Here is an 18,807-nt window from a genome sequence, read left to right as displayed (position 1 = left end):
AAACTTAGTACTGGTAGTAGAACAGCCATAAATGAGGTTGATGTCGTGATCTCTTTCATTTCGAATGTGCTTGTGCACAAGTTTGGGCAACCTGAAAATATGACAATTTTATTTGATTAGAACGTTTAGAAACAAAACCTATGAGACAGCTGTTGTTTAATTTTATTGGTAATTCCAAATATGTAATGTAATTGTAAGCTCGTGTTCTCGTGTAACGTCGTCATCAACTGCCAAAGTTCAGTTCCAATACTCAAGACCGCAAGAATGGAGGACGCGTGAAACTTCCCGGATGTGTTCTTGATATCGAGGATGCAGACTTGAGCACCGATCTCGCTCTAGATGTCCCAGAAATTATTTTTACTGGAGCGCAGCAATTTATTTAGGTTTATTATTAAAGTTCAGAGATATCACTTATTTACCTCAGGAGTTTCCCTAAATGAAACTGTAAAAATAAACATCACCATGGACATCTTAATAAAGGAATAAACACATTAAGGGTGTTTGTTTGCTGAAATTCTTATTAAAATCTGTTTTATTTATATTGTGCTATTATATTTATAATGTTTTTATGCAGAGTATATATTTTGAAAAGGGGAAAAACAATAAATCGTTGTATGAATGCTGTAATGTTTAAATATTTTTCCATTTAAAACGCGTGAAGGTCACGTGACCATCAGGAAGAACGCAGGTGTCCAGGTGTCTGACCAGCGCCCTCTAGTGCCCGGTGTTCCATTAGAACAGCATTTTTATTTTCATTATTCCATGGATAACAAAACAAGTGACAGACATTTCATTCTGTTACAATATATATATATATATATATATATATATATATATATATATATATATATATATATATATATATATATATATATATATATATATATATATATATATATATATATATATATATATATATGTATATATATATATATATATGTGTGTGTGTGTGTGTATGTGTGTGTGTGTGTATGTGTATGTGTGTGTGTGTATGTGTGTGCATGCGTGTGTGTAATAATATACTATGAAAAAATGTTTAGATGAATTTTAAACAAAAAATAAGTAGCCATTTATTCACATTATGATGAATAATTATACCTGAAGCCATTTGTTTTCTGATTATAAAAAAGACCTTGCACTTAAATGGTTGCACATATTAGTATTTTACAGTCAAGACTACATTTGTGAAAATGACCTGTTTTTTTCAAAGAATTAATTATGATTTTGAGCTCACTACACTGAAATCTTAAGTTTATGCATTTTCATGGTACATAAGTTAAATTAACTCATATTTATAAGTGATAGGACCAAAATGCAAAATGTTAAGTTATGTTCAGTCAACTTTACTTAATTAAAGACAACATTAGGGTTTACAGTGTATTACTTGTTCTCAGGTAACGTGTTTGGGCTGAGCTCAAAGATAAGTTAACATATTAATTAATGTAACCGCGTACACTGATTCTGCACATTTGTGAAACGGCATAGCCAGGGTGAAGTGAATGAGGTTATACAGTACACTGTTCCCTTTGAAGATTTACCTGACGTGTCCTCGGGAGTTTGTTTTCCATATCAAACTTGAAAAGTCTGAACTTACAAGGAGAGGATGCAGGACTGAACTGTGCCTAGGCTACTTAATATTGAGGAAAAGACCCGTTTTTCTTCATCCACACTGAGACGGGGCAGCAGCGATTTAGAATGAAAACGGCCTCGTCAGCGTTTACAGTTTTCAGCACTCAAAAACTCCAGCGTAGTGTGGACGGATGGTGTAATCGTAGCAAAACTTATGCACTTTAAAACGAAAATGTATTAGTGAAAATGGGGCATACGTTAGGAAACACACACACACACACACACACACACACACACACACACACACACACACACACTCTATACTTATTATTCAGAAGCATCAGTCACAATGTCTTTATGTGCAATTAAAATAAACAGCAGTGTTGTGTTGTGTGGTGATGTGTTGTGTTGTGTTGTGTTGTGTTGTGTTGTGTTGTGTAGACTGAGGCTCTGTGTCGTGGTGCTCTGGATCTCCTCTCTCTGATGGATTATGGGATGTGTTGTTGTGTTGTGTGTTGATGTGTTGTTGTGTTGTGTGTTGTGTTGTGTAGACTGAGGCTCTGGGTCATGGTGCTCTGGATCTCTCTCTGATGGATGATGAGATGTGTTTTGTTGTGTTGTGTTGTGTTGTGTTGTGTGTTGATGTGTTGTTGTGTTGTGTGTTGTGCTGTGTAGACTGAGGCTCTGGGTCATGGTGCTCTGGATCTCCTCTCTCTGATGGATTATGGGATGTGTGTTGTGTTGTGTGTTGATGTGATGTGTTGTTGTGTTGTGTTGTGTAGACTGAAGCTCTGGGTTGTGGTGCTCTGGATCTCCTCTCTCTGATGGATGATGGGATGTGTGTTGTGTTGTGTGTTGATGTGTTGTGTTGTGTTGTGTGTTGTGTTGTGTAGACTGAGGCTCTGGGTCATGGTGCTCTGGATCTCTCTCTGATGGATGATGAGATGTGTTTTGTTGTGTTGTGTTGTGTTGTGTTGTGTTGTGTTGTGTTGTGTGTTGATGTGTTGTGTTGTGTTGTGTGTTGTGCTGTGTAGACTGAGGCTCTGGGTCATGGTGCTCTGGATCTCCTCTCTCTGATGGATAATGAGATGTGTGTTGTGTTGTGTTGTGTTGTGTTGTGTTGTGTGGTGATGTGTTGTGTTGTTTTGTGTTGTGTTGTGTTGATATGATGTGTTGTGTTGTGTTGTGTAGACTGAGGCTCAGGTTCATGGTGCTCTGGATCTCCTCTCTCTGATGGATGATGAGATGTGTGTTGATGTGTTGTGTGTTTTGTTGTGTAGACTGAGGCTCAGGGTTGCTGCGCTCTGAATCTTCTGCCTGTGATGGTTGTGTGTTGTTATGTTGTGCTATTTTGTGTTGTGTTGTGTTGTGTTGTTATGTTGTGTTGTGTAGACTGAGGCTCAGGGTCACGGTGCTTTGGATCTGCTCTCTCAGACGGATGTGTACTGTTTGTTGATGTGTGTTGTTGTGTTGTGTTGTGTTTTGTTGTGTTTGTAGACTGAAGATCTGAGTCGCAGTGTTCTGGATCTACAGTCTCTAATGGATGTTGTGTTGTGTTGTGTTGTGTTGTGTTGTGTTGTGTTGTGTTGTGTTGTGTTGACAGAGGCTCTAGGTCATGGTGCTCTGGATCTCCTATCTCTGATGGATGATGGGATTTGTGTTGTGTTGTGTTGATATGTTGTGTTGTGTAGACTGAAGCTCTATATCGTGGTGCTCTGGATCTCCTCTCTTTCATGGATGATGGGATGTGTTTTGTGTTATGTTGTGTTGTTTGTTGATGTGTTGTTGTGTTGTGTTGTGTTGACTGAACCTCTGGGTTGTGGTGCTAAGGATCTCCTCTCTCTCTGATGGATGATGAGATGTGTGTTGTGTTGTGTGTTGATGTGTTGTGTTGTGTTGTGTAGACTGAGGCTCTGGATCATAGTGCTCTGGATCTCCTCTCTCTGATGGATGATGGGATCTGTGTTATGTTGTATTGTGTGTTGATGTGATGTGTTGTTGTGTTGAGTTGTGTTGTGTTGTGTAGACTGAAGCTCTGGGTTGTGGTGCTCTGGATCACCGCTCTCTGATGGATGATGGGATGTGTGTTGTGTTGTGTGTTGTGTTGTGTAAACTGAGGCTCTGGATCGTGGTGCTCTGGATCTCCTCTCTCTGATGGATGATGGGATGTGTGTTGTGTTGTGTTGTGTGTTGATGTGATGTGTTGTTGTGTTGTATGTTGTGCTGTGTAGACTGAGGCTCTGGGTCGTGGTGCTCTGGATCTCCTCTCTCTGATGGATGATGGGATGTGTGTTGTGTGGTGATGTGATGTGATGTGTTGTTGTGTTGTGTAGACTGAGGCTCTGGGTCGTGGTGCTCTGGATCTCCTCTCTCTGATGGATGATGAGATGTGTGTTGTGTTGTGTTGTGTGTTGATGTGATGTGTTGTTGTGTTGTGTGTTGTGTTGTGTAGACTGAGGCTCTGGGTCGTGGTGCTCTGGATCTCCTCTCTCTGATGGATGATGGGATGGATCCTGAAATCTCTGCGGGCAGAAAGAGGCTGAAGAAGACAGATGAAGGCCTGTACGCCTGCGACATCTGCGACAAAACCTTCCAGAAGAGCAGCTCATTACTGAGGCATAAATATGAGCACACAGGTAACATCACACACACATGCTGAAAACATCAACACATTCTCTGTCAGCATTCTGACTTGTATTTGATTGCAGACAATATGAACACACAATATTGGATGTTTTGTCTGGTCAACTTCATTTCATTTGTAAATACTCATCCTCTCCTGTCATTCAGACACTCCAGAAACAGTTGGGCCAGGAGCAGTTTAGGGCAGTATTCAGGTAAACTGGTGTAATAATGATGTGATGCGAACAGGTGATGTCAACAGAGGATTGTGATTATGATTTGGTACAAAAGCAGCATTCAAGAAAGGTCTAGTCCTTTAGGAGCAAAGATGGGCCGAGGATCACCAGTTTGCCAACAAATACCTGAGAAAATGATTGAAATGTTTAAACACAATGTTCTTCAGAGAAAGAGAGGAAAACATTTGGATATTTCACTTTCAACAGTGCAGAACATCATTAAATATTGAAGAATCTGGAGGAATTTCACTGCATAAAGGACAAAGGCACAAGCCTAAGCTTAACAACCGTGATCTCCGATCCCTCAGGGGGTGCTGCATCAAGAATCCTCATTCATCTGTAGGCCAGATCAGCACTTGAGCTCGGGACTACTGCGGCAAACCTTTAAGTACCACAATACGCCAGTGAAAACTGTACTGTGCTAAAAGGCAGCCCTATGTTAACAGTGTCCAGAAGCAGCATCGACTTCTCTGGACTCGGAGGCATCTGGGACTGACCATCACACCATGGAAACATATACTGTGGTCAGATGAATCAGTATTTTTTTTTTTGGACGTGGTGCTCCAGACCAAATAAAAGGATCATCCAGACTGTTACCAGCAACAAGTCCAAAAGCCAGGGTCTGTCATGGTCAAGTGCCCTTAGCAAAGGTAACTTGCCCTTCTGTGATGGACCATTATTGCTGAACAGCACAGAGAGATGTTGGAGCACAATATGCTGCCTTCTTCTCCAGGGACGCCCATGCATATTTCAACAAGACAATGCTAAACCACATTCTGCACACATTACAGATTCCTGCTGCGGAGGAAGCGGATGCAGGAACTTGACTGGCCTGCCTGCAGTCCCGAGTTGTCTCCAATAGAGAATGCATGGCGGATTTTGAAGCACAAAATATGACAACAAAGACTGTTGCCCACCTTAAGACTTGGGTACAATGGGGAAATAGGGAAATGGGCCAAAATTAAAGATGAAACACTTCATAACTCGCTGTCTTTAGTCCCTAAACATCTTTAAGTGTGGTGAAAAAGAACAGTAGCTTTACAAAAGGGTAAATGCTTTACTGTTCCTACTTTTTTTAAATGTGTTGCAAGAACCTAATTGGCATATATGTTTATTTAAAAAACAAACCATGAGGAACAAATTAAATAATGTTTGCTGTATTGTCTGCAATCAAATACAAGTCAAAGTCAATTTCAAAACACACTTCTATCTTTTTTCATTTGTGTTTTCCATACTGTCCAGCCTGATCTTACGAGAAAACGTAAGTAATTTACGTTTAGTCTCATACCTGACTGCTCGTGTTTTAGTCCCACACTCGACAACTCCCTCTGGGTTTTAGTCCCACACTCACTTAGTTTTAGTCCCACACCTGACCGCTCCCTCTGGGTTTTACTACCACACCTGACCACTCGGGTTTTAGTCCTACACCTGACCACACCTGACTGGTTCCTCTGGATTTTAGTCCCACAACCAACTACTCCTGCTGGGTTTTACTCCCACTTCTGCCGGTTTTAGTCCTGTTCTGCTGTTTTTTGAATGCAGACCTCTGCAGCAATATCTGATATTCATTAGTTTATTTTCAGCATTATTTTTAAATAATTTCTGTGTAGTTTTTCTTTCTTCAGTGGAAGGGTACCAACAATTTTGTCCACGTCTGGATAATTTACTATCCCATTGGGTTTTTTTTTTCATAGACTTAATTAATATAGTATAGAGTTCAGTCGTACGAAATTGTACGATTTTAAAAAGGAGGCGTGGCACCTAACCACACCCCTAAACCCAACCGTCATTGGGGGATGAGCAAATCGTACTAAATCGTACAAATTAGATCGTACGAATTCATACGAATTAGCCACTAAATCAAAAAGTTACGAATTGCCATGAGATAGTGTTGTACTGTCCAATTTTTTCTGATTTGGGGTTGTATTAAAAACATACTTAAAAATTCTGTCTGTGTGTGTGTGTGTGTGTGTGTGTGTGTGTGTTTCTGCTGTAGGAAAGAGACCTCACGAGTGTCAGATCTGCAAGAAGGCCTTCAAACACAAGCATCATCTCATTGAACACAGTCGTTTGCACTCGGGAGAAAAACCTTATCAGTGTGATAAATGCGGCAAACGCTTCTCTCACTCGGGCTCGTACTCACAGCACATGAACCACCGCTATGCTTTCTGCAGCCCGGACGGTGACCCAGAGCCAGAGCCGGAGCCGCAGGGCTCCGCAGGAGACCGAGGAGGAGCATTCCTGACCGACTCCAGCCTGGAGGAAGAAGAGGAGGAGGAGGAGGAAAACACTGACCACTGACACACACACTCACACATTTACAGATGTGTGGTAAATTATTGGTACCCTTCAGTTTTGTTCAGGCCTGTGGGTTTTAGTCTCATTTCCACTGATTTTTAGTTCCACATCTTTCCACTCCTGCTTGGTTTTATTCCCACACCTAACCGCTTCCTCTAGATTTTACATCTGCTCCCGGTGAGTTTTAGTCCCATTTCCCATAATTTTTTGTTTCACTTCTGCCCGCTCCTGCTGGGTTTTAGTCCCACACCTGACAGCTCCCTCTGGGTTTTAGTCCCACACCTGACCGCTCCCTCTGGGTTTTAGTCCCACACCCACTTGGTTTTAGTCTCATACCTGACTGCTCGTGTTTTAGTCCCACACCTGACAGCTCCCTCTGGGTTTTAGTCCCACACCTGACAGCTCCCTCTGGGTTTTAGTCCCACACCCACTTGGTTTTAGTCTCATACCTGACTGCCCGTGTTTTAGTCCCACACCCGACAACTCTCTCTGGGTTTTAGTCCCACACCTGACAGCTCCCTCTGGGTTTTAGTCCCACACTCACTTGGTTTTAGTCCCACACCTGACAGCTCCCTTTGGGTTTTAGTACCACACCTCACCACTCGGGTTTTAGTCCTTTCCACTCCTGCTTGGTTTTATTCCCACATCTAACCGCTTCCTCTAGATTTTAGATCTGCTCCCGGTGAGTTTTAGTCCCATTTCTGGTAATTTTTTGTTTCACTTCTGCCCGTTCCTGGTTCCCAGACCTGACCGCTCCCTCTGGGTTTTAGTCCCACACCTGACCGCTCCCTCTGGGTTTTAGTCCCACACCTGACCTCTCCCTCAGGGTTTTAGTCCCACACCTGACAGCTCCCTCTGGGTTTTAGTCCCACACCTGACCGCTCCCTCTGGGTTTTAGTCCCACACCTGACCGCTCCCTGTGGGTTTTAGTCCCACACCTGACCGCTCCCCCTGGGTTTTATTCCCACACCTGACCGCTCCCTCTGGGTTTTAGTCCCACACCTGACTGCTCCCTCTGGGTTTTATTCCCACACCTGACCTCTCCCTCAGGGTTTTAATCCCACACCTGACTGCTCCCTCTGGGTTTTAGTCCCACACCCACTTGGTTTTAGTCTCATACCTGACTGCTCGTGTTTTAGTCCCACACCTGACAGCTCCCTCTGGGTTTTAGTCCCACACCTGACCGCTCCCTCTGGGTTTTAGTCCCACACCCACTTGGTTTTAGTCTCATACCTGACTGCTCGTGTTTTAGTCCCACACCTGACAGCTCCCTCTGGGTTTTAGTCCCACACTCACTTGGTTTTAGTCCCACACCTGACAGCTCCCTTTGGGTTTTAGTACCACACCTCACCACTCGGGTTTTAGTCCTACACCTGACCACACCTGACTGGTTCCTCTGGGTTTTAGTCCCACACCTGACCGTTCCCTCTGGGTTTTAGTCCCACACCTGACAGCTCCCTCTGGGTTTTAGTTCCACACCTGACCACTCCCTCTGGGTTTTAGTCCCACACCTGACCGCTCCCTCTGGGTTTTAGTCCCACACCTGACCGCTCCCTCTGGGTTTTAGTTCCACACCTGACCGCTCCCTCTGGGTTTTAGTCCCACACCTGACAGCTCCCTTTGGGTTTTAGTACCACACCTCACCACTCGGGTTTTAGTCCTACACCTGACCACACCTGACTGGTTCCTCTGGGTTTTAGTCCCACACCTGACCGTTCCCTCTGGGTTTTAGTCCCACACCTGACAGCTCCCTCTGGGTTTTAGTTCCACACCTGACCACTCTCTCTGGGTTTTAGTCCCACACCTGACCGCTCCCTCTGGGTTTTAGTCCCACACCTGACCGCTCCCTCTGGGTTTTAGTTCCACACCTGACCGCTCCCTCTGGGTTTTAGTCCCACACCTGACCACTCGGGTTTTAGTCCTACACCTGACCACACCTGACTGGTTCCTCTGGGTTTTAGTCCCACAACCAACTACTCCTGCTGGGTTTTACTCCCACTTCTGCTGGTTTTAGTCCTGTTCCGCTGTTTTTTTTTTTGTTTCCCACAGGAATGCAGACCTCTGCAGCAATATCTGATATTCATTAGTTTATTTTCAGCATTATTTTAAATAATTTCTGTGTAGTTTTTCTTTCTTCAGTGGAAGGGTACCAACAATTTTGTCCACGTCTGGATAATTTACTATCCCATTGTTTTTTTTTTCATAGACTTAATTAATATAGTATAGACTGTATATTCTCTCCTCTACCCCAACTTTACGAAAACCCAATCCTCACAGGAAACAATCTGCATGTTTACATTTTCAAAAGATCTAATTCTGTATGATTTATAAGCATTAGTGCCCATGGAGACCTTAAATTTTGTCCCCATGGTGACATATCCCCATGAGTCTGTTCGTATTTAATTTTAAGTCCCCACTGTGACATAAAAACATGTACACACGCGCACACACACACACACACACAGCAGTTGTGCCCTTTTCTTTATTCCAGACTGTATTCAACCAACTTTGCACATCAGAGAAGTTTTGCCAAAGAGAAATCCAGTAACATGTCAAAATAAGTTCTACAAAATAAATAAGAAATTATATTTTATATTAAAAATATGACATTTTTAGGACCATTAAGATTTTATTGCATTGACAATAAATTCTCATTAATGCACACCATAAAATAACCATACTAATTCAATAATTGTTTTTCTATCTTAAATGCTCTAAAATTTAAATCATATTCTGCATCAAAATAACCAAAATATGTGAACATTTAGATTAAAAAAATCTAAATTAAAATGTCTTTATTAAATAAAACATTTTAAAAAGAGATTAACTAACTAATAAATATAGATATTTGAACATTTTACACATCACTTTCATACAAACTTTATGCATCATAAATGTATATGAGTGAAAATATCAATGCAAAAATATGAATGGTTCTAAAAATAGGTTTAATTTTCATAATACAAATAGTATTTTTGTATATTTAAACCGTATATATTTTCAGTGTTATCTTTTCATAAAATCGGTGCTAGATTAAAAGTGCTCAGGAGAAATAAAACATAATAAATATTAAATATTTCAATATAATAGCCATTTAAAAATCCTGATTTTCTTGCAGCCGTAATCAAGGGTTAATTAATGACAGGTTTGTTCATCTATTGTAGTATGTGGAATAATGCACTCCAGACCATTGAATTATTAGAAAATAATCCACACCCAAGGTCTGCTTTTCTAATCAATTTAATTTTCTTTTTAAATGGGGCCTCGTCTGGGATCAAAATTATTTTTAATAATTCTTATTATTGTTTCATACATGCACTATAACTCACAGCCAGTTTAAACACAGATTTAGCATCGGTGAACTGGAGAAACTGGACAATAACCACAGACATTTAATGCTCAAATCTAAAGTTTACTTTTTATTTTGCACTCAGAGCTGATGGAGTCTAATATCTGCATCTAATAGTGATATTAATAATCTTCATTGTGAAATACAAGCCACAAGTGTCCTTCTGAGAAATGAGGAAAGTTTTGCACTGAAACCACCTCACAGAACGCAGCTTTATACAGCCAGTTATGCAAATATATGCTAATTAAATATGCAATAATTAACTAAACAAAAACTACTCAAAACGGTGCTTGTATTGTGCCTTCTGTCATTTATTACTCGACTTCTTTCCTCCTTAAGCAACTCGTCTCAGATCTTCACCAGTGTTATTTTATACTCCTGTATATGTTCATATGTAACCTTTGTAATAAAGCTGTACATATTTTGGAAAAAAATACAGTTGCTGGAGGATTTATTGTACATTAACATTATCCTTCAGTAGTATTTTTGGAGTGGTTTTTTAGAGGTAAATGAAGGGATGTGGTAAATGTTTGTACAGTTTGTCGTTAATTTCAGAGCTCCCTGAAAATGTTCTGTGGGCGCAAATGCCTTGTTGATGCCAGAGGTCAGAGGAGAATGGCCAGACTGGTTCCAGCTGATAGAAAGGCAACAGTAACTCAAATAAGCACTCGTTACAACCGAGGTCTGCAGAAGAGCATCTCTGAACACACAACACGTCCAACCTTGAGGCGGATGGGCTACAGCAGCAGAAGACCACACCGGGTGCCGCTCCTGTCAGCTAAGAACAGGAAACTGAGGCTACAATTCACACAGGCTCACCAAAACTGGACAATAGAAGATTGGAGAAACGTTGCCTGGTCTGATGAGTCTCCATTTCTGCTGACACATTCGGATGCTCGGGGCAGAATTTGGCCTCAACAACATGAAAGCATGGATCCATCCTGCCTTGTATCAGCGGTTCAGGCTGGTGGTGGTGGTGTAATGGTGTGGGGGAGATTTTCTTGGCACACTTTGGGTCCATTAGTACCAATTGAGCATGGTGTCAACGCCACAGCCTACCTGAGTATTGTTGCTGACCATGTCTATCCCTTTATAACCACAGTGTCTCCATCTTCTGATGGCTACTTCCAGCAGGATAACGCACCATGTCATAAAGCACCAATCATCTCAGACTGGTTTCTTGAACATGACAATGAGTTCACTGTACTCAAATGGCCTCCACAGTCCCCAGAGCTCAATCCAATAGAGCACCTTTGGGATGTGGTGGAAGGGAGATTGGCATCATGGATGTGCAGCCGACAAATCTGCAGCAACTGCGTGATGCTATCATGTCAATATGGAGCAAAATCTCTGAGGAATATTTCCAGTAGCTTGTTGAATCTCTGACATGAAGGATTAAAGCAGTTCTGAAGGCAAAAGGGGTCCAACCCGGTACTAGTGAGGTGTACCTAATAAAGTGGCCGGTGAGTGCATGTTGATCCTGGAACATCATTTTTGTTGTAAAATCTAGTCCATACATATTCCCTACCCCTAAACCCAATCATAACTGTAGATTATTCCTAAAATCAGAGGGGAATAATAGTTTGATAACAATCATGTAGAAGTGCATAAACCTAACCGTAAGCCTAAAATAAATGGTTAACGCATCCCTTAATTCTGATTGGAATGCTGTTCCAGGATCAACAGACTGTAGATGTTAATGCACTAACATGTCCTACTTGGTAAAATCAGGTTGGCGTTTTTCGTGCCAAAACATTTCTAATATGCAACAAACGCAAATTCTGCCCTTAACACAACTTGCAAAATATATGAGCTCTTTCAATCAACCATTACACAATGGATAACAAAATATATATGGATCTGGATACAGCCTTTATGATGCAAGCTGAGATTACATCTCTCAGAGATTCATTGTCAGACATAATGCACTCAATGGAGCTAGTGGCGTCACCGTGAGGGGTTAGGTGCACCGATTAAAATGCATTGCGTGCAGTATTGCATGTCATTGTAGCCTATTGCCAGTGTCGTTTGTTGTCTTTTTTATAGTGTCAGTGTCAAATTTGCCTTTTTGTGAGGAATTGGATCCAGAAAAGAAATGCTTTGATGCCGTTTTATTGATTCCATGATGTTCATTTTTTCAATCTGAGGCTGAAGACTGAAATACTGTATAAAAGACCACAGAAAATACATGTAAAATACAATCAAATCTGTTAGAGTATAACACACAGCCACTATTAAGCTCTTCCATCCATGAGGCAAACAAAAACACAGACCTGCAGCTTTTTTTTATAAGGTTTGCAGACGGATTGCTAATGGCCTATATGACCACAGACTTTTAATTTCAGTCAGCCAGCCTCAGTGCTTCTAGTGACCTGTCTTTCCATTGTAAAATCGCCATGTTTAAGGTCTGATTTCATTAAAAATTTGTTGTCTTCATTGCCTGATAGATATACGATCTGAAGTGGGTCTCAGACCAGACAAGAAGCTCTGCATTGTTACATTTTTCTTCGCCATGTCTTTAAAATAAGACACTTTATTTTACCCTAGTATTTTCAATGGAGTTTCTGCGCTTGCCTGCTGATCCTGACAGCGCTAGCAGTTACACGGTCTTTCATCTCATTTTATACTTAAAAATCCAAGACCCCGTTTACACTGCCAGTTAAATGTGACCCAATTCAGATTGTTTGCTCATATGAGACACAGATCAGATCTGTTCTATGACCGTGTAAACACGAGCAAAACACATGCATTGGGATATTCAGAGACCAGTTTCAGGCCTCTATGGGTGGAAATAAGTGAAGTTAATTTGGAGAGGATCACGTGCTTATGATTGTTCACAGCTGTTCCAGCATTAGCTCATGACCAATTATCCTATCAGACGATTCACTATAAATTCTCTAACTCACTATACATAACCAGAGTTTTCTTACCCCAATATCTTCATCTTGAAGAAACAACCCTACTTTCCCTCCTTTCAAACGGGTGACACGGTGGTCAGTGATTTAATTCCCTTTCAAACCAGGCGACATTTCTGTGCAGAGTTTTGCTCGTTCTCCCCGTGCCTGCGTGGGTTTTCCCCAGGTCCTCCAGTTTTCTCCCACAGTTAAAAAAAAAGCACCCTAAACAATGAATCCAAATATTTATAGCCAAGCTCTGAGTACACTTCTTCTCAGCCATCCATTTCCGACACTTAGCTACAAATAAGCAAGAGGGGAGTCATCCAGATCTACCTGAGCTCAAACTCTCCTCTCGCCCTACAACGGGAGGGAGCCCAGGGCTTGAGGATCTTATAAGCTCAAGGCTCTCTGCCGGAACAGCATGCCAAACAAGCTTTATTATCAACCATCAGCTAAGTGTGAAATCAGAAAAGTGGAAAAGAACCAGCTAAATCCAACTAAAACCAGCTTGACCAGCCTGGTTTAAGCTGGACAGCTGGTTTTAACTGGTCATTTTCCAACCTGACCAGCTAAGACCAGGCTGCAAATGGCTGGAAACCAGCCTGGAAACGGCCAAAACCTCTCTAAAACCAGGCTGGTCAACCAGCTAAAACCAGCTAACCAGCCTAGGCTGGTTTAAGCAGTTTTTTTTTTCAGTAGGGTTTTAATTACATTACAACATTGATGCTGTAAAATCAACTGTAAGAAATTAAAAATAGTCACATTAAGCTTTCACCGGAAGTATACCATTAGCTGAAAACGGGTGCTTCAATGATTACATAGGCCTACTGAACTTTCTAATAGTTAGGAATAGATGGTTTCTGTTTGGTTGCCAGAGCTAAAACAATGCAGTTTGGATTCTTTGAATGGCATCCATCATGTTAACTGTTGCACAAAATTGGGGGATTTATCAACTGAGTGGATCCTAGTTTCTTTAACCAGATCAAATCAAGCAAGAAAAACTGTAAAACCTGTAAAAATGATCTGAGATCGGGTAAAAACTGAACCCACGTGATTAATGTGGATTTTATGGTGTTGCACAGATCGCCCCCTGGTGGACACACGTTACATTTTCCAAACAATACTGACGTAACGAGGCCCTGTTTACTGAAGTCACGTGCACATACTCGCTCTGAAACCAAAGCAAAAGATTCATAAAGTTTTCCAAGCAGTGCTTGACAATTAGCCCTCACTATTGTGACCAGAGCTTTCCATTTTACATGCACACTGAATCTAAAGCACACAGTGAAATGAGGAGAAACGCAATATTAATGAGCAATGCAGGCTCGCTGATGGAGATGATAACGCTTCATCACACAGCTCGTAAATCTCTCCACAGGAAAACACTGGACTGAAAACCTCCTGCACTCCTCCAGGCTGATGAACTGCTCAATATGACATTCTGAAATGAGGTGAGTGTAGACGTGTGTGTGTGTGTGTGTGTGTGTGTGTGCACTGACTCCAATCTGTGCTGATTTAAATCTGAACACTTTATTAAAGGGGAGCTATTATACCCCCTTTACAAGATGTACAGTAAGTTTCTGACGTGTCTAGAGTCTGTCGTGCTTGTTTAAGCTGAAAATAACTCACAGATAATGTTTTTAATCTTTAAATTCAAATGAGATGTGCTCTTTTTAGAAGAGGGCGGAGCTACAGATGCATATGCATAAGCATAGTGGCCGATGTAAAAGTGTGTGTGTTGTCAGTGTTGGTCAGGTGTGCATGTGTGCTTCAGTGTGAGTGTGTGCTTCATGCTTCTGTCAGTCTATGTCGCTCCTGTCGCTGTTCATCTAAAACTCCACATCTATAATCCTCTTAGTCTATGCTGACATTATCTTCAGCAGCTCAAACACTCTAATGGCTAATGGACAGACGGCTGCTTCTCACTCAGGGCTGCTGTTTATGCTAATAAGGGGGGTATGATGGGCACGTACAAAGGGAGAATGTCAATCAAAGTGTTTCATTCATCAAGTCTGATTATAACAAATAGAATTAATTCACGTTCACCATAGAGGCTGGAGATATTCACACACTGCTGACACACAACTGGGTTTAAACACCTTATTAAAGGGATCTTTGGTCCCATTTAATGCATGCTCTTCAGCACTTTAATAATGATATATGCACTCAGAAGAGCCTCTGTGTGTTATAATTGCATATGGACCTTTTTCATGGAGGGCGACATAGCGACCAGCGTCTTCCGGTAGAATGCTAAGAACTTCCTTTTACAGCGTTTACAACAGGTAATTTGCGCTCAGAAAATGGGTTTCAATAGCGTTTTGAGTGGATTACTGAGTGTTTTTGTGACACACAACTTTGAAAGGTGTGTGTTAAAGCCGTTATAATCTGTCAGACAAGCACGCAAGAAAAATGTTCTCCTAGTTCACGTGTCTGCCGTCAGAAATACAGTGTGTGTGCGTGTTTGCCTGGCCTGTCAGCTGTTAGCTCAGCGGCTCTTCAATACACACACACACACCATATTTTACTGCATTATAGAGCAAACCAGATTACTGGCATGAAACTTAACAGGTATGTAAGTCATGCAATTTACAGAAATGAGCAATAAAAGTCTGTGACTGATACTCTGCTGGCTGATCTGCTGTTCATTCTAATCGTGAGCTGTTTATGTTTCATTCAGTGTGTTGTGTTCACCACGGTTTGGGTTTTTCTGTCATTTCAAAATGTCACTTTATTTTCACTGTCACAGTTATTAAATCAGTGTGTCAGTGGGACAGGACAGGTGACTTTAGCCATGATGAGGCTTCATTTAAACAGCAGAGGATGCCGTCTGACACAGAGAGGAAAATACCTCACAGCAGTTGTGTTCCATCCTATTAGATCACATTATTTAAATGATCAGTCCAGCAGGTGGCGCTGATCGACAACAGCATCAGTTTAAAGAAGAGAAATGCAGGTAAAATAGATTAATCGTTTCAGAGCTGTCCAAATGTAATTGTTTACACCAGGGGTCACCAAACTTGTTCCTGGAGGGCCGGTGCCCTACAGATTTTAGCTCCAACTCTAATCAAACACACCTGAACAAGCTAATCAAGGTCTTACTAGGTATTCTTGAAACACCCAGGCAGGTGTGTTGAGGCAAGTTGGAGCTAAACTCTGCAGGCACACTGGCCCTCCGGGACTGAGATTGGTGACCCCTGGTTTACACGCATCAGCTGCCCACCGGAAGTTCTTAGCATTCTCCTGGCGCAAACATGCAAAGCATTATGGGTTGTTTTGCATTCCAAGATCAATAAGTTCTATAAGTTACTGAATAAACTCATGCAAACAAAACAAAAGATGAATTGCACTGCATTTATGCTGATATTAAAATAAGGTCAAATTAATTAATTATACTGTAAGTGCATTTTTGTACATAATCTGATTATGCTGATATTAAAATGAGGGAAAGAAACTCTTATAGTTATAATTGCATTTAAGTTACTGTCATCCAAAAATGCATCACCCTTCAGTGTTTGGACTTTCAGCAATGAAAATTAAACTACACTGAAGTAGGCATGGGCATGGGTATAAGATTCTGACGGTGCGATAACCTTGGATAAAAATATCACGGCTGCACTGTATCACAGTATTGTGATCACTGCTCTAAAATATCTTCTTTTTAAATGTCTGGGTAAAAAACAAAACAGTTTTCCCCTATGAACACTATATATTTTAGTTTTGTATATATAATGATATTAATTTTAAAAATATATAATTTATTTTCAATATATTTTTATTTTATGTCAGGCTAAATTATTCAAATAAATCATTGACGTCTGCTGTTAAACAGAGATTTCTTCACAATTTAAAACGGCATCTTTGGATATTTTTTTCTGCTGAAGATCCTAAAAAACAACAAAAAATGTAAATAAAAATCCTACACATACCTTAGGAACGGTATTACAGAAAATAATGGCGGTTTTAAAAACCTTCCAAACCGCGGTATACATTGAAATACCTACACTGAACTGAAGTGAAACTAACCTCTGAACACTGAACTGACACAGTTTCGTTTCACTATAATCTTCTGTGTTCATCTGCTTTGACACAATCTACATTGTAAAAGCGCTATACAAATAAAGGTGAATTGAATTATGCTGATATTATAATAAAATTAAAACGAAATGTAAATTAAAATATTATATATGAGTCTACTTTATTATGTTTTCAAATAGAACAGTAAACATATTAAATAGATATTAGCAGGGTTTAGTTTAGTTATTTGGCAAACCAAAAACAGAAATGTGCGTACATCAACAAAATCTCGAAGGCAGGTGCTCGATCAAAGAATAAACACAGTAGCAAAACATCAAAAGTAAATCAGCACACTGCCACTTTAGCTCTCGAAAGTCTTTAATATCAATCACAACGTTTCGACCCACCTGATGAAGACCATGCACTGTAGGTCTAAACATTGTAATTGATATTAAAGACTTTCGAGAGCGAAACTGGCAGTGTGCTGATTTACTTTTGATCTTTAGTTCAGTTATTTATTCACATAAAATGCATTATTGTGATATATAGACAACACTAAAACCTAAAAAAGTCTTGTTTAAATCTAATTAAAATTCAGTATTCAATTAAAACAAAAAATCCTGATTTTATTATTATTATTATTATTATTATTATTATTATTATTATTATTATTATTTACATTTAGTCATTTAGCAGACGCTTTTATCCAAAGCGACTTACAAATGAGGACAAGGAAGCAATTTACATAACTATAAGAGCAGCAGTGAACAAGTGCTATAGACAAGTTTCAGGTGTGTAAAGTCTAAGAAGCAAAGCATTAGTAATGTGTTGGTTTTTTTTTTAAGAGAGAGAGAGAGAGAGAGAGAGAGAGTACAGTTAGTGGTATAGCCAGAGAGGCAGTTGCAGATTAGGAAGGAAAGTGGAGACTAAACAGTTGCGTTTTTAGTCGTTTCTTGAAGACAGCAAGTGACTCTGCTGTTCTGATGTAGTTAGGGAGTTCATTCCACCAACTGGGCAGATTGAATGTGAGAGTTCAGGAAAGTGATTTCTTCCCTCTTTGGGATGGAACAACGAGGCGACGTTCATTCACAGAACGCAAGTTTCTGGAGAACACATATATCTGCAGAAGTGAGAGCAGATACGAAGGAGCAAAGCCAGAGGTGGCTTTGTAAGCAAACATCAGAGCTTTGAATTTGATGCAGGCAGCAACTGGCAGCCAGTGCAAACGGGTGAGTAGCGGAGTGACATGTGCTCTTTTGGGTTCATCAAAGACCACTCGTGCTGCTGCGTTCTGAAGCAGCTGAAGAGGTTTGATAGAGTTAGCTGGAAGCCCGGCTAGCAGAGAGTTGCAATAGTCCAGTTTGGAGAGGACAAGAGCTTGAACAATGAGTTGAGCTGCATGTTCAGATAGGAAGGGTCGGACCTTTCTGATGTTGTAGAGTGCGAATCTGCAAGATCGAGCAGTTCTAGAAATGTGCTCAGAGAAGATTAGTTGGTCATCAATCGTTACTCCGAGGCTTTTTACCATTTTGGATGCAGTAATGGTTGCCCCATCCATCTGGATTGAAAAGTTTAACTTTATTTAACTTGTTAATCCAAAAATTCCCCTTTTACTGTGTGATCTTCATAAATATAGATCAAACTTGAGCAATAAACTAAACCAGAAAGTTTAACATGGAGCACATGATGTCCATCTTTTAGTCCATCTGAAGCGTCTCGTCAGAACACAGATTTTCTGCTTGTATTGTGTTAGTCCTGAAATACAGATATTACAGGCTGAAAGGTGTGTTTTTGTGTAAACAACCCCTCATCATTTCAGTCA

At 40.6% G+C, this 18,807-nt stretch overlaps 1 protein-coding gene across 1 annotated transcript in view; it reads left to right on the top strand.

Moving 5' to 3' along the window:
- The window catches only part of LOC130231204 (zinc finger E-box-binding homeobox 1-like), a 49,364-nt gene extending 38,878 nt beyond the window's left edge, over positions 1-10,486 (top strand). Inside the window, exons 7-8 of the mRNA XM_056460677.1 lie at positions 4,022-4,205; positions 6,424-10,486. Coding sequence (XP_056316652.1) covers positions 4,022-4,205; positions 6,424-6,728 — 489 coding nt within the window. The 3' untranslated portion in view covers positions 6,729-10,486. The remainder of the gene's footprint in view (positions 1-4,021; positions 4,206-6,423) is intronic.
- Positions 10,487-18,807: the final 8,321 nt, after the last annotated feature.

Source organism: Danio aesculapii, chromosome 6, assembly GCF_903798145.1.
Source record: "Danio aesculapii chromosome 6, fDanAes4.1, whole genome shotgun sequence".
Lineage (NCBI taxonomy): Eukaryota > Metazoa > Chordata > Actinopteri > Cypriniformes > Danionidae > Danio > Danio aesculapii.
This window is presented reverse-complemented; position numbering and strand designations above follow the sequence as displayed.